General features: G+C 48.8%; 1 protein-coding gene across 13 annotated transcripts in view; it reads right to left on the reverse strand.

Annotated features, from left to right (window-relative positions):
- Positions 1–294: 294 nt before the first annotated feature.
- Positions 295–15,301, reverse strand: part of BCL2L11 (BCL2 like 11) — a 46,698-nt gene continuing 31,691 nt past the window's right edge. For 10 of the 13 annotated variants that reach the window (XM_013044978.2, XM_004770965.2, XM_013044982.2 and 7 more), the window contains one exon: positions 295–4,744. In XM_013044978.2, the coding sequence (XP_012900432.1) occupies positions 4,646–4,744 (99 nt within the window). In that variant the 3' untranslated portion in view covers positions 295–4,645. Of the gene's footprint in view, positions 4,745–6,239; positions 13,539–13,706; positions 13,832–15,301 lie in introns of all 13 variants that reach the window. The other 3 variants (XR_006606471.1, XR_001176212.2, XR_001176213.2) reach the window with 2 other exon arrangements.

The following is a 15,301-nucleotide window of genomic DNA, read 5'->3' on the forward strand; positions in this document are numbered from 1 at the left end:
CAATACAGGGCTGCCTCCAGCAACGCCACCCCCCCCCCACCGCACCAGATACTGAGTCATATCTGACTACGTGGGCAGAAAACTGTGCAGGTCTTGCCAGCCACTTCAAAACTTTTAAGAGTGGTTTGCTTTTAAGCATGCTACACAGTGCTGTCTTCCAGCGAGAACTCCTAAAATCTACACATAGGTAATGCCTTCCGGGACGATGAAGGGCAGAGGTGTGGGTGTGTGTATTCATAGAGAAGCAGCTGTTTCTCCAGCGCTCTGGGAAACAAACCAAACAGCTCACCGAAAACTAGTTGAAAGTTTTATTTGTATAAACTTCATTAAGAACATAAAAGATTAAGTTTCTTAAAAAAAAAATCTGCAGTTATTTACAGCAGTATTGCACAAGTAAAGTGGCAATTACCCTGTCAAAATTCATCAGTGCAAAACACAAGTAAGCCAGGGAAATCGCAAATACAAATGCTACATACGCTGGGTCCTAGGAAACAGGTTAGTGACGGGTCCGTATACAGACAGATCAGTGCTATTAATGAATGTGTACCTGATGAGTTCTGATACAGTAACTAGTGGTCACAGAACCTGGACATACAACTTCAGAGAGCTTCTAATTCTGATTCCCAAGTAAAAGTAGTCAAGTTACCTAGCTGGGAGTTCAAGGGTGCTTCGTGAATACAATGCCGTTGGAAGGAGTCCCCTCAGCTGGTTTAGCATCACGTGTGGACCCACCCCTGCACCCACGGGAGCGGGGAGTGGACGCACACAGGCACCAGGCTAAATCAGCAGGGATGCTAGAACCATCTACTGACACGGGACCACCAGGAAGTCTCTCTAAAGCTTCTGTGAGCTTTCACATCTTAACATCCAGTCGAGTGGGACCCCCAACCTCTCTCGAAGCCAACAGAGAAGCAGAAGGAAGACAACCTGAAGCAGGCTGATCAAAGCAGGGACCAAAGGGCTTAGGGCTGGGGGCAGTGGGGGGGCGGTTCTGTACAATTAGCTCCTAAAGACCACTAAGCCCACACCTCAACGCACAGGACACAGCGGGTAGGGGATAATTCAACTACTCACCAGTTGCCAAAAATGGGTAAGTGGCATGAGGTGGTGGTCCTGATGTCCCTCTCCAGGCAGGAGCACTCTGGCTCACCTGTCCCTTTCTCTTGCCCTGCACAACTCCTGGCAGCACCCCCAGAAGGGGCCCATTTTTATTTTTCTGAACTCTGAATTGTTAGGGATACCTGTTCAATGGAAAAGGCTGTCCCAACGGCCAATAATACATTAAAATAAAATAAAAATAAAAAAGATATGGGCTGGCCTTAATAGAGTACGCATCCACGAGAAGCTGGCTCTTAAGGAATAGAAAGTCACTGGTTATTTTTTGTAGAATTTTGTAGCCAGCCGTATCTATGGTCTTTCACTGATGGCTCAGCACAGACTTCATCATCAGGATAGCAGACCCCAAGAATTTAAACCCATGTGACCAGAAATACCAGGAACCAAAGCTGGAGGGCAGCCTGGGGAAGGGCGTGGGGCTCAACAGTCACCACCTCAGAGCCAAAGCAATGAATGGTACAGCAGGGGAAGGGGTGGGGTGGGGGGAGCAGGGAGGTCAACACTTTTCAGAACGTAAGACATTAAATAAGCAGGAAATAAATATACAACATTTCTACAAGTTACAGCATTATGAAACAGTAGGACACATTACACAGAAAAAGAATCTACAATATGTACAATCCTCAATTCTGAAAAAGTTTAGTAAAAACAGTGATCTTTACTCATTTATGCTGTACAAAATTTTACAAGAGGGAAAGGGAACACAATTGCACACAGACATTTGGCTCAGTTGGTAAGTAAAATGTGACCTCCTAATCTAATAAATAGTCAAAATATATACAATATCAAGAAGTGGGGGACAGGAGAAATTTATTCTCTATGGGGTACACTCTTCTTAATCAAAGGGAAGTTCTGCCTGGTTTTCCTGCAACCCCACAAGCAGCTCTTGGTGAACTCGCTTCGGGGCGGGAGTACAGGTAACAGGAAGAATTGGTCGTGGGACTCTTTTGCATGTGTTTATTGCATTTCTGTGATAAGTCACAGGACACTTTCTACAAACCTCATGGGACAAGAGGTGGTCAAGGCACAAAACCCGCATTCAGTTTCCAAAAAGGGATCTAGTCTTTTTCTTTTTCCTACAAAAAGTAAAAGAAATAAACAATATAAAGTCAAAGGTCTACCATAGTAGGCATACCTTCTTCCGCAGGGAGGCGGGGTGATAAACAGGTACGTACAGTACAGAGACATCCAGTCATCTCTCTTCAGTCCTGGTGCAACTTCCTGCTCCTTAATACTACAAATTCATAGAATCTCTGATTTCCTCACAAGCTGCTTCTGTGGCCAGCCTGGAGGCCAGGCGGCCACTGAGCCAGAGGTATGCCAGCACGCAGCCCTCGAGCACTGTGCCCAGGGAGCTGCAGTATTGAAGAAACAGAGTAAAGTGCTCCAGTCAGAGAGACTGGCACCGAGTATGGAGATCCTGGGGAGATGGGGCTGGGGGAGGTGCCCAGAACCAAATATGTCTTTGGTGTGTGTGTGCCCAGCAGGTTGACCACCGTCTTACAACCGCGTGGACTTCACGACCCTACTGAGGGGTTTGAGACACGTCAGGAACACAAGTTGACACTCAACACAGCTTTAAAAATATTCAAGACCCCAATAAGACTTTGGGGGCAAAAGAAAATCCTAAAAAAGGAAGAATATTTGGAATCAAATATCTCTACCTAATGGAAAATGCATATATGCTTCAGATATATATATATACATACATATATATGTATATATATATATATTTATATGGAATTATCAAGATAGAAACGGATTTCCCCACTTAATTATGTGAAAACTCTGGTCCTCTATGGGCCCAAAGCAAAACAAGAATGGTTGGCACTGCTGACTTGTTTGAAAAATCACGTTTTTCTCTTAAAAAGCCATTTAAGGATCTGGGGTTTCAAATTGGAAGTTTTAGGGTTCACGAAATGATCTCTACCTCTCCTCTTTCACTGCTTCCTGATCTCTCTTGGGTCTCCCCGAATTGTTTAACTGCCTTTGAAGTGACACACCAACTCATGGACCCTCCAGTTGCTGCACCCCACCCCAGGCAGATGTGGAGAAAGAGCGAGCTTGCCCAAGAGAGGTGGGTGTACCAGGTGTGGTCCAACAACACCCAACTGTCCCGAGAATAACAGAACAAGACAGATGGACATCTGTCAGAGGCTGAGAGCCCACTTCAGATTTGGGCTCCAATGCAGTGTTTATACGGTACAGCTGAAGGCAGAATTAGGCCTTCATTCCTAAGTGGATTTGGAGGGGTGGGAACCAAGTGTCAGGCATCAAAGGCCAGATGAACCTGGAGTTGTATGAAAAGCCTGGAAGCCTAGGAAACAGCCGCCTAAAGCCCCGCTCATGACTTGCGCTAATTCCCACGAGGGCTGGAGCTCTGACACCTACAGTCCCACCAGATCAGCGAGCGGGCACGTTTACCACCTGCAGCCCCTGCTGACGGTGCACCTGTGACCGCGGGTGAGTCTGCAACCAGAGAAGCCCACAGTGTGGAGGGCCACGGTACCTGTCTGTGCTAGGACTGCTATTCCTTCTTCAGAACACCTGTAAATGACGAGCCCATCAAAACCAGTGAAAACCAACACTATGCACGTCCCAGTGAATAATCTACTGACAGACAAGCCAATGGGGTTGTGGAGGTCACAGGCAGATCCTTATTCATGCTCTGACCCAGTTCCCTTTCATGATGATAATATGCTGCACCTCCTGTATGCATCGGCCTCCAGACAGACCAGAGGAGCATCACCAAAGGAGACGAGGAAAAATACACGAAGAGAGTTTTAAAATTTTGCCAGGGATGCAACTGAATTTAAGGAGGTAAGTAAATATTTACAAAACGGGAGTGGCATAGCAATACAGGCGGACAACAGACCCTCTGCCCCTTTAAATTGATTTTGTTTCATAAGAACTTATTTGGTATTAATGATAAAAAAAAAAAAAAAGCACGTTGAAAAGCCAATGGCAGGGCAGGGAGGGGGCTATCTCATACCTCTCCCCTTTAAAAATTCTGTACAGTAATCTCTAAAAATAAACTAAGGCAGCTTTATCAATTAGCTGGCTCAGTTTCCACTGCAGAGTTTACATAATCCTCTGAGAGTAGGCAATAGGTTCTTAAAATTTTAGTACAAAAATCATTCACGAGTTGGTTAAAAAGTTTCCATTTCCTTTTTGAAAAACCTGTTCTTATTAAAGAAGGTGGAAAAAAAAACCCACACCGTGTGTAAACACCATTCTTGCATAAAATCCTGCTCCAAAGAATCATGATTTGTACATTTTTTTTTTTTTAAAAAGAATCCTCCCTCATTTACATTCACAACAAACTTCCATCAGAAATTCTGCGAACAGAAAGGTCGAGTCCACGTGCAGCGCAGCGTCCTCGGATCGCGTCGGCTGGCCTCCCCGCATGACCTCTCTGGGGAAGAACCGCCAGCCGCACAGCAACGGCACCCATTAGCCGCGGTGCTGGGCTTGTTGGTCGGAACCAGCGAAATGTCTGCACACATCTGGCCCCGCGAGGAGCCCGTCGTCACTGTAATCTCCACACCAGGCGGATGATGTAACGTAACAGTCGTAAGATAATCATTTGGGGGTGGGCTTCGGCTGCTGGGTAATTATTCAAAAAGACCTGAAACAACAACAGGAAAGCTTCTTAGTTTCTCAGCCCTCATGTTATTTTCAGGTGGGGGAGGCCTGTCTATAAGGGAACCACCCGTCCCACAGTCGCAGCTATGGAGGGGTACCCCTTTGCGAGCGCAGAAGCTTCCCAACATCGGTCCTTCCCCTGAGATTGCGAGGCCTGAGTCCTTCCTACCTCCTACTACGGAAGGAGCAGTATGAGCAGCAGCATGCCGACTGCTTCACAGAAACCCGAAGAGTGCTTGCAACCTCAAAGGCAATCAGTTTGCTTCTGTAAAAACACACCTACTATTCTTTCTATAGGCAAGGTCATCTCTGGCCAGAATGGCCTCAATCTGCATCCACCTGTGTGCAGGTGCTGAGGACAGCCATCCCCTGATCCACGGGGGTCGGCGTCCTGTGGGCAGAGGTCAGGGTGGAGGGGACAGAGGAGAGGTGCGAAGTGACTGTCTCACTACCCAGGTTATTAACATTCAAATATGCTGACTCCCCAAGGGTGAATTTCTGGTAGTGCTAGTTTACTTGAGAAACCAGTGATTTGAGGTAATTTGTCCTAAGAAGCTAAATCAAGTGGTGCACCGATGCGTCACAAGGCCTCTGGCTGATGGGTGGGTGGGCAGCTCTGCTATGTAAACATGGGTGGCTCAGCGCAGTATCCACGGTCACATGCACACACAGGCAGGGTCAACCCCCATCTCCCACCCCATGTGGGGAACAAAGAACAATTAAAATTTTTTAAAAAGGCGTCTCTGCCAATGACCACCATGTTTACTACAAGCGGAGAAACCATTCGCAAGGAAATTGCCAGATGAAAGGTCTCAGAGGTCTTCGGGGCTGCCGCAGAGCCCATCTCTGAGTTCTAATCCATCCTGCCAGTGCGTGTGAGGGGGCCATTCAGAGCAGCCAAAGGCGGCAAAGGAGCGCACCTGCCTCTACGCCGGGAGCTACAACCCGTTTCACGATTCAGGTCTGCAGCCCTCACTTCCTCAGTGAGTCATCGATGCCGAAGACCAGCTAGCTCTCCACAAGCCCCCTTCTCCCTCGGGCCGGTGAAGTTTCCAACACACCACCGTGAACCCAGGGGCCACGAGTGGGGCTGGTAATGAGCACCCCCCCCCCGCCACACGCAAACACTGCCCGCAGACACCAGCTGCCAGCGGAGGCCCTGCCTGTGACTGTTTACACGAGCTCTCGAGCACGGGTCTGACAGGGTGGGATTGTGATAAGGCCCGGGCATTTCCCGTTCTCCTTCCATAACCAGACTGGAGGAAATCAGCTTTCTGTAAGCGATTCCTGTACAGGCGCTCCGTAACCACAGTCTGTGATTTTTATCTGTTTTACACACAAGATTGCTTTGTTTTGATTTAACTTTCAAAATTACTTTGGTTTTTCTGTGTGAGAATAATTTAGGGGAAGGTTAATTTTAGTTGAGACTAATATTAATAGGTTGAAAGAGGCTTATTCAAAATAAAACCACGACTTACTAAAATGAAGAAAGTGTGCACAGGGCTAAGCAATCTCTTCAAGGTGGGAAATCTTGTGTCAGCCAGGTGTCACTCCCAGCCTCGGTAAGACAAGAGAATGGGGTCAAAGTGACTCCAGCAAGGGGACAGACCCCAACTGCTTCCGCGCAGCTCATTTTATATTCCAGAACTGGCCGCGTCTGAGAGGAGATATCCCCCACCTACCCTTTGAGGACATCGGGTGGATGGCAGTGGCCGTGACGTTTAAGAGTCTTATCACAAGACCAGTTTTTCCAAGTTCTTTAGAGTTCTGCTTGCATGTCAAGTGTAAAGGACATGGGGATGTTCAAAGGAAGCTGGGGAGGGGGCAGGGGCCATGCAGGAAATTCTGGCAACAGGAACACCCAATCCCTGAGCAAGAAGATGCTACAACTACTCAGGAAGGACAGCAGGACGCCTACTCTCTCAGGCAGTGCGCGTGACAACATGGCACATGCTTTTTGCTTTTAAGCCAGCAAGAAACTGCTTTTGGACAACATTCAATGGAGGAAGCCATTACGACTGAATTCCAAGGCCACACCAGTCCCGAAAACCCTTGACCGCTGGCATAGCCGGCTGAAGCTGGCACAGCTCAGCGTGTACGGCCTGTTGCTCCGGAGCAGCTGGAGGACAGGCAGCTCCTGCTTCTCGCAGACTCGCTGCCCTCTAGCACCTGCAGCCGCACGCATCGGCTCATTCACAGGAGCACACGGTAGGTGCGTGATGATGCCAGTGAGGGGCAGGAGACATGGGCACCGGCAGGTGAGGACACCAGCCAGGCCCCAGCCAACAGCTCCGAGCACTTGTCAGCACAACCAGCCCGAGATCTCAGTCCTCTGGCCTCCAGGACTGTGAGCGAACAGTTCTGTTGTTCAACACACCCCTCCCCGTGGTACTCTGTTATGGCAGTCCTAGCAAAGGAATATACCTTTTCATGCTTAGTGAACATTCCTGGTTCCTTCCCTCTTTAAGATAACACTTCTTAGATCTGAGTTGTATAATGCTGTTTTACATTAATTCATAAAAGTACTTTAGAAAGATATGTTAATGGCTGCATTTGGATAAAGGAGATTATTTAAAATAAATATGCTACGAAGTGCAAACCATTTATGCATTATAGTGATCTCTTCTACTTACACACACGGGCGCGCACACACACACACACACACACGAAAAACACAAGTGCTTGAAGTGTAGGGCCCCATTCTGTTGGGTCTTTTATCTCCACCGTTTAGATCAGGAACTATATCCTTTGGGGTAACTGACTTTTATGGCCATCCCATGTGTCCAGAAGAGGACTCCTTCAACATTCAGCTTTTTTATCTCTCTCCAGGAACTAATTCTGACAGTCCATACTCCTGTCTGGGTCAGGGGCTACAGCCCCTAGGCCTGCTTGCATGGGGCAGGGAGTGTGCTGGGGCCTGCCTCGGAAAGCCTGCATCCACTAGGCTCAGCGGGCAACTCCTCTTGTCATCAGCAACAAGTGCAAAACAGCAATGCCCAGCCCAAGGGCCACCGTGGGTGTTACCAACAGTGACAGCAGCCTGTAAGAAAGCCACAGCTGCTGCCCTGCTCCTGTAATCAGGACTCAAGTTCCCGCTTTGCAGGTAAAGAAGACCTATATGCATTCCAGGAAAATGGGAGGCTTGTGCCGAGGTGGAGTCAAGATGCAAGAAAAGTGTGACAGCATCTCTTTCTATGAAGCTTACGCTCTGGTGGGGAACAGCCATACAAATAAATGGGGTAATAGGACAATAGCAATACACAAGGTAAATGAAATGGCAGAGAAAGCAGCGCCCGCCAGAGAGGCAAGCAGGGCCCTGGGATATCCAGGGCAGGAAGGCCCAGAGCTGGGACATGCTTCCCTGCGGGAGACTCAGGCGCTTCTTGGAAGATCTGAGAAGTGTCCCTGGAGACAGTGTTGAGAGCATTCAGCAGGGAATCCCCAAAGAGTTCCCTTATGTCCTCACCAGAGGACACGGGCTCAACCTGGGTGGTAGCTGGGGGTGAGGCTGTGCCAAAGGAACGCCCTGGGTGGGGTCCGGGCAGACTTGCAAGAAGCTGGGGACCTCTGAGCCACCGCGGCCCTGAAACACAGGACTACCTCCGCCTGCAGCAGCCAGGCACAGGACACAGCACTAGCCTCCACAGAGGCGTCTGCACGAGAACCGCCTTCAACTTGAGAGGAACAACCAAGTATCAGAATTCAATTACTATCATAATACGAAAATAATCCGAGCAGAACATCCCCTCCTGCCCAGTCCAGGGAAGCAAGCATGCAGATACAAGAGACCCTGAGCCCAGGCAGTCCAAGGTGGTTGGGAGAAGCACCGCACAACCGGAGAGCACAGTTCTGGGGCCAGCTCTGCTCTTCCGCAGGCAGAGATGAGCCCAGGCTCTGAGAAGCCGCCCGAAACACACCAGGCCTTCAGATTTGGGGTGCCCTTGCCCAGGGTCCAGAAGAGTCACTCACTGCCTCCACTCAACAAAAGGACATACCACACACCTTCTCAGTCTTCACAACGAGCTGTGGGCCAGTATAACTCTCTTTCAGATTTCACAGACGAGGGGACAGACTAAACTTGTAGAATCAAAATCAAGTCAACTCAACTCAGACTTCAGCACAAGAGCTCACTAATCCACACTCCAAAGGCTGGTCCAATCCCCACTGGGCCAAAGGACTCAGAAAGGACAACACATATACATTTGGCATTACTCAAGGAAGCTGAAGCACAAAAATCACAGATGGGCACAGCGCAAAAAACATGAATGTTAAGAGAGATAAGAAATGACATCAATAGAGACTTACCCTGGGAACCAGGGCTGAGGTCTACTGTCAAAGAGCCAGACTTTGGCTAAGAGCTTCCTGGCAGTCAAAGTAACAAGGTAAAGACGGCCTGATCTTCACCATTATACCAGAGAGCTCAAAAGCAAATTCTAAGAGACAAGTGAAAAAGCAAGGAATACCTACAGAACTCTGAAACACACAGCAGTTTTTAAACTCACTCAAAAAACCCCTTACAGAATTTCAACACTGAATACCTAACAGGTCCTTAGTAACTTTTTTTTCTTCCTATTTAGAAGGATGTAATCTTTGAGTGGTAACATGTTAGAAGAGACAGAATTCCGGACTGTGAATTCTTTTCTCTCAATTGAGACTGACAGGGAACATCTGCCCCAGATCGACAAGCGGGGATGTGTCATGTGAGTGTCTGGGTGGTGTCTGGTCCCCTAGGGGCTGTCGTGGCATCTTCCAGGACATGCATGGGTGTTGTTGCCACAATCCAAGCTGACTGGGTGGGTGGGTGGAGGGAGCAGAGCAAGCTGGAGTGATCCTGATGGAAGAACACCTCTATGCATTTATAACCTAAAACAACCTAAACAGTATTTTACATGACAAGTGACGGAGGCAGAGATCAGAGAGGAAAAGGGCCTACCACAGGGAGCATCTTGGGTCTCTCCACCTCGGCCCAGATTTTAGAGGAGGTTTGACAGCCTCCTGCTTTCAGGTGTCAGGCCGCTGCTGCAGTGCTGCCCAGATTCACTTTCTATTCATCACCACGGCAACGGGGGGATTTGCATAGCTTGTGCCTAACTCACTCTGATGTCAACACAGCTGTGGAAAGGGTGCCAGGAGCCCCTCCCCCAGACGTGATGCTCCCACAGGCTGAGCAGGAGGGAGTTCTCCCACCTCGGGAGCAGCCGCTGACCTCCCCAGGAGGGGAAGTCACAGAAAAATCCCATCAGTGTGAATCTGCCTCTCCTTTGCTTCTGATGTATCATTTCAAAGAAACTATTATAGCTCAGGCTTTCTGCAGACCAAGCGCTTCCCCTGCTGACTTGCTGTCAGGCCCTGCATTCCCAGGGTTTTCTTCAGGCAGCACGGCGCACACCCCTCTCCTGGCAGATCTCTGACTCGGTGGCCCTCGGACTGTCACCCGGGATGTGTGGCACTGCATGGGGAGCAACTGCAGAGGAGCCAGAGATACGTGGGTGCGGTGGGGCGGGGGGGCCTCCGTCAGACAAAACATGAGCCCTGGAGCAAGAATACATGGCTCCGAAATGCCCCAGCCCCAGAGAAGAGCTGCTGAGACGTAACGCTCTGTGACCACAGCCCCAAGCGCTCTGCTCTGGATCAGCTGGGAGAAGGCTAGCGAAGGATGGTGAGAGCGGCTGCAGACTGCGAGCCTCGCCTCATGTGCATCTTCATTTCCTCCTCCAGAGATTAAAAAACCCCAGACAGACCTCTCTGAAGTCCCCCTCCGGGCACCTGCACCTCTGAACAGTTCTGTGTGAATGGCCCGGGTCCTCCCCACCCACCGCGAGGCAGGCGTGCAGGTGTACCCACCTGCTACAGGCGGATGGAGCGGCAGCCGCGGGCAGCGTGTATGGACACCGCCGCACCCAGGGCGATGCCCACCCAGCCATTGAAACACACCCCAGCGCCCCAGCCCCGTCTCCTGTTTGTGCATACCCAGACACAGCACGCATCGGTAGGGCCCAACACAAGCAGGGTACTGAACAAGTGAACCAAGTCAGCAGCATCCGTCTCAACTCTGAAGACCAGCTGAGAAATGTTTCAGTTCTAGCGCAGAGAAACCTCAGCATGACGGGCTAGCGATGATAGCAATTTCGAGCTCCATCCCTGAATGGGTCCCTGTGACCTTCACCACATCCCTGAGGAGGCTGAGAGAAAATGGGGTGCCTAGAGGATATAATGGATAGAGTAAGATTCAAGGCCTCACCCCAAAGTTCTCACACCTGTCCACAAGTCCTGCTTTCCTATAAGATCACACTTTATCCCCAAGTCATGGAATGCCCTCGTTCAGAAAACCTGCCATCCACAGCTGCCATTGGGATCAGTGAGCGCAACCACGTGCTGTCCCGAAGGTCTCAGGGAAAGACACGAAGGGCTGAAGCCATAAGAAGGACGACTCCTGGATCACACAGGCTCCAGTGACTCTGCAATGGGGGCATCGGAAGGCTCCTAAAGCCAAAACCCTGAGCTCCCTCCTCCAGCTAGAAGGCAAACACTCACCGATTCTTCAAACTGTGTCAGATCAATGATGGGCACTAATTCACTTAAGCTGCTCACAACAGTTTTTGCTATGAAAACTGTCATTTTATCAACTTGTGGGCGACTCACCATCTCATGAGATGCGTCCAGTTTCAATGTACTAATTCATATGCTGGTTTTTCACTATTCTTTGCTCAAACAGTAACAGAAAGTGGCTCATTTACAAAGCTTCTATGTTCAATTATTGAGGGACTCAAAGGAATGTTGTCCGAGGACACACATCTCTGAGTTTATGTTCAGGTTATGCTATTCCCAAACAAGACAGCTACCGATTAGATCCTCCCCGTTGTACATTACCTATAGAACAGTATCATTTATAAAACCAGGAATCCGACAGCACAGGGAGTTCATGTCCTGGGAAGGACAGCAGAGGAAGAGTTCAAGTTCATGTATTATGTATGAAAATGCAAATGGGTGACACTTCCATTAAGCTTTTGTTTCCACCTAAACCAGTGTGTGAGCCACCTCCCTTTCCCTCTCTACTTTGTCTGGTTTGGTGCTATACTTCAGTTGGCCTACAGTTCAGTCTACTCATGCCTGCACATGACTGGGACAGAAGAAGTAGGAAGCAAGCAGTGTAAACAAAAGATACACTGTTTCTTGGGATCAAACAATGAAAGGGTTTTCATTCACTTCTTGGCCCATCTAGAGGGTCTGACGTAGTTTCACGTGCTGCTGCTCAAGGCAGGCCATGGCCAGGACATCCCCAAGTCACTATCAACCAAGAGAAGTCTACCTGTGCACAGAGCAAACTAGGCTGGATATCCTGACTACAAGGCTTGGGGGAGGCCACCAAAGGTGAACGATGGCAGCCTTGGTAATGGGGAAGAGGGGGAGGCAGACGTGGAGTAGAGGATGGGTCTAATTACCCCAAGAGCACATGTTCCAATGTTCTGAAGGGCCCAGCACATGCTCCACAGACGGGCCTGCACCCTTGGCCCATGGCTAAGAATCCCATCCAAGAGGACCATCCCCTTAGAATGGGCAGTAAGCACACAGCACTCCATGCCCCACCACTCAGCTGAATATGAGCCACTCACCCTCTTCATAAAGCTCAAAACAAAGATCTAGCTTCTCTGAGAAATCTTCTTCCCTCCAAGTCCTCCGACTTCCACTCTCCCCAGCAATCCTTGAGCCCGGACACAGGGGTGGGGTGCAGAGTGGGGCTGGAAAAGTCACGGCACCATGTGGGTGTAGACTACTCAGCAACAGATGCCTTCTGGAAGCTCCACCACCTCCACGGGCGCTCAGATTTTGTCCTGGAGCATGTTCTAGATGTGCCTGCACAATTGAGGCCCTTTAATGCTGAACTGACAGGTGAAAACACACCAGAGGCCCACCACTGGCCAGATCTGTGACAATCTGAGGATCAAATTAAGTACCCAGGATAATAATGCAGAGGAACCTACTGAATTAAACAGGGACCCATGAATGCAGGCTAATGAACGGGATAAAAATATAATGGGGAAAGGAAGTCGTTCATCCTCTACACACACCTCCCTCCCATTACAAATAGAAACACGCTGGCTTTCGACTGGAAGGTGCCAGCTTTGAGTAGAGTCAGCATCACCAGTGACAGGGCCAACGGACTCCCCGTTGGGGACCTGATGGGAGAGGACACGATGTCGCCCCTGCCGTACTCCTGCCCAAGCACACAACTCGAATCTTATCCCAAGGAGACAACAGACAAATCAAATCAAATTCAGGGAGTATCCATAAAATACCTGTCCTGTGACCCTTCAGGGTCACAGAGACGGAGGAATAGTTCCAAATCAATGGCATCAAAGGGATAAGACAACTAAATTTAACGCATGACTTTAAACTGGATCCTGGGCCAGAAAAAAAAACTTTTTTATTTTTTTGTTGTTACTATAAAGGACATTTTTGGCACAACTGGTAAAGTTTGGATGAGGTCCACAGATTACATAACAGTACTGTCACACTGCTAATTTCCTGATTTTGAGAATTACACTGTGGTTATGTAAGAGAATACTCTTATTCTTAGGAAACACACATTGATGGATTTGAGGGCGAAAGAACATCACACCTAGCATTTATTCCCGGAGTCCAGAAAACAACACGTGCACAGGTATAGAAGGGGGAGAACATTAAAGCAGATGCGGCGACACGGGAACGGTGGGGAACTCGGGCGGCAGATAGAAGAGGGTTCTTTGTACCATTCTTGCGACTTTTAGATGGGAAGTCTGAAATTATTTCAAAACAAAAAGTTACAAAAATACATCAGACTTGGAGCGGTCAAACTTACCAGACAGAGGGGGACACGGGTCGCTCTGCCCTGGCGGGGTTGTTTGGGGGCAAGTACACGGAGTCACATAAGAAAAGGGGAACATGCACTGGGACTTTGCGCTCACCTGTGCCTCTCACACCTCCTCCTTCAAGGATTCAGACTCCACAGCTCCGTTTCATACGCTTCCCCACTGCCCTTAAGTGGACTGAACACATGACAACTACACGACACCTTCCTCTATTGCTCTAACTGAAAAAATGGGAAAATATCCTGTCAGGCTTCGCAAGGCTCATGGCAGTAAAAGACCAACACTTTAGAAAAGGTACCGTAATAGTATTAAGCAAATAAAGACACTCAATATTTAAAATGCAAGCAACCATTATAAAGCAAGGCGGGGCTGTGCACCGCTCACTGAGAAGTGACTCCCCTCTGTGAGACAGCAGATGATTTGAATGCATGACTTTCCACTACCGCCTCCCATTTCTTCCCCAGATTTCTACCCCCAATGAATGGACACTGTAGACTCTGGATTACTTTTAACCAACAATATCAAGAGGCATCTGTCGCTTTGGGGGTCACTGCATCACTATCCAGAATTTGGTGTTTTGAATGGGCAATTCATAAAATCTGGAGAATATATTTGCCTTCATTATAGAAAAAACAGGTTATCACCTAGTGTCTGTCCTTATGTCTCCCCCAATATCCCCAGTCTACTTAGAAAGCTAGAGTCCCTAAATTATTAGTGACCACATTTTGACATTGGTTCATTTTTTTTTAAGAGATGCAAAATAAGGCTTACAAGCAGAAAACTGTGATATTGCAATGAAATTAGCTTATATTTATTTTACCAAAAGCACAGAGAACAAACAGATTGCATCTCATTTGAACAGACAGGGCCATGTCCAATATCCTTTTAAACATTAAACTGTGAAGTAACCCTGGGAGAAGCGGAGGGGAGGAAGGACATAACCCGCCAGACACTGCTTTTCTCACCTCCCATGGACAGACAAGGTAATGAAAACAACCCCACAGCTCGTGTCCCATTTGCATGGGACTAGAACGTCCACCTCTTTGGCCTACGCTGTGCGCCCACCCCCGTGCCACGGCTGGCCCAGGTGTCTTATCACTGAGCACGCAGGCCACCATGGAGGTGCACCAACCAGGTCCAACTGGGCAGGCCCAGGTGAAACATTATAGAGTCACTGATACCCTGTGTAAAGATTAAAGAGAAACTTACACATAATATCATTACAAGACCTCAAGCTCTGTGGCCAAAGGTTCTGATCTAGTCCCTAAAAGTGGGGCTGTGTGGGTGTCCAGGGCTTCTGGACTCTAAAGGCACCAGGACCCAACAGCCTCCTCTCTCTTGGGCAGCCCCATCCAAGTCAGACCTGGCCTAAGGACATCTACAAACTCCTTCAAGATGCAGAAGGAGGCAGACCCAGCACATTGGTCAATTCGCTGCTTAGGCTCATTGTGAGAGGCCACTCCGCCATCTTTTCCTGTTGAATTATGGCCACGTCCCCCAGAATCAGCCTTCCCACCCCAGCAGGAGGTCATCATGAATGCACTGGGGCCCTGCTTCTGGCTAGTCTCTTCTGGCCCAGCAAGAGGGTCAAGTCCAGTCACACACACAGGAATACCAAAATCCCTTCAGGAAAACCACGGCAAAGGAGCTGGAGGTCGGGGGAAGTGTAACTCTAGTGGGAAATTATGAAA

The sequence above is a fragment of the Mustela putorius genome, unplaced genomic scaffold (assembly GCF_011764305.1).
Source record: "Mustela putorius furo isolate JIRA1106 unplaced genomic scaffold, ASM1176430v1.1 tig00000281_pilon_pilon_pilon, whole genome shotgun sequence".
Taxonomy (NCBI): domain Eukaryota; kingdom Metazoa; phylum Chordata; class Mammalia; order Carnivora; family Mustelidae; genus Mustela; species Mustela putorius.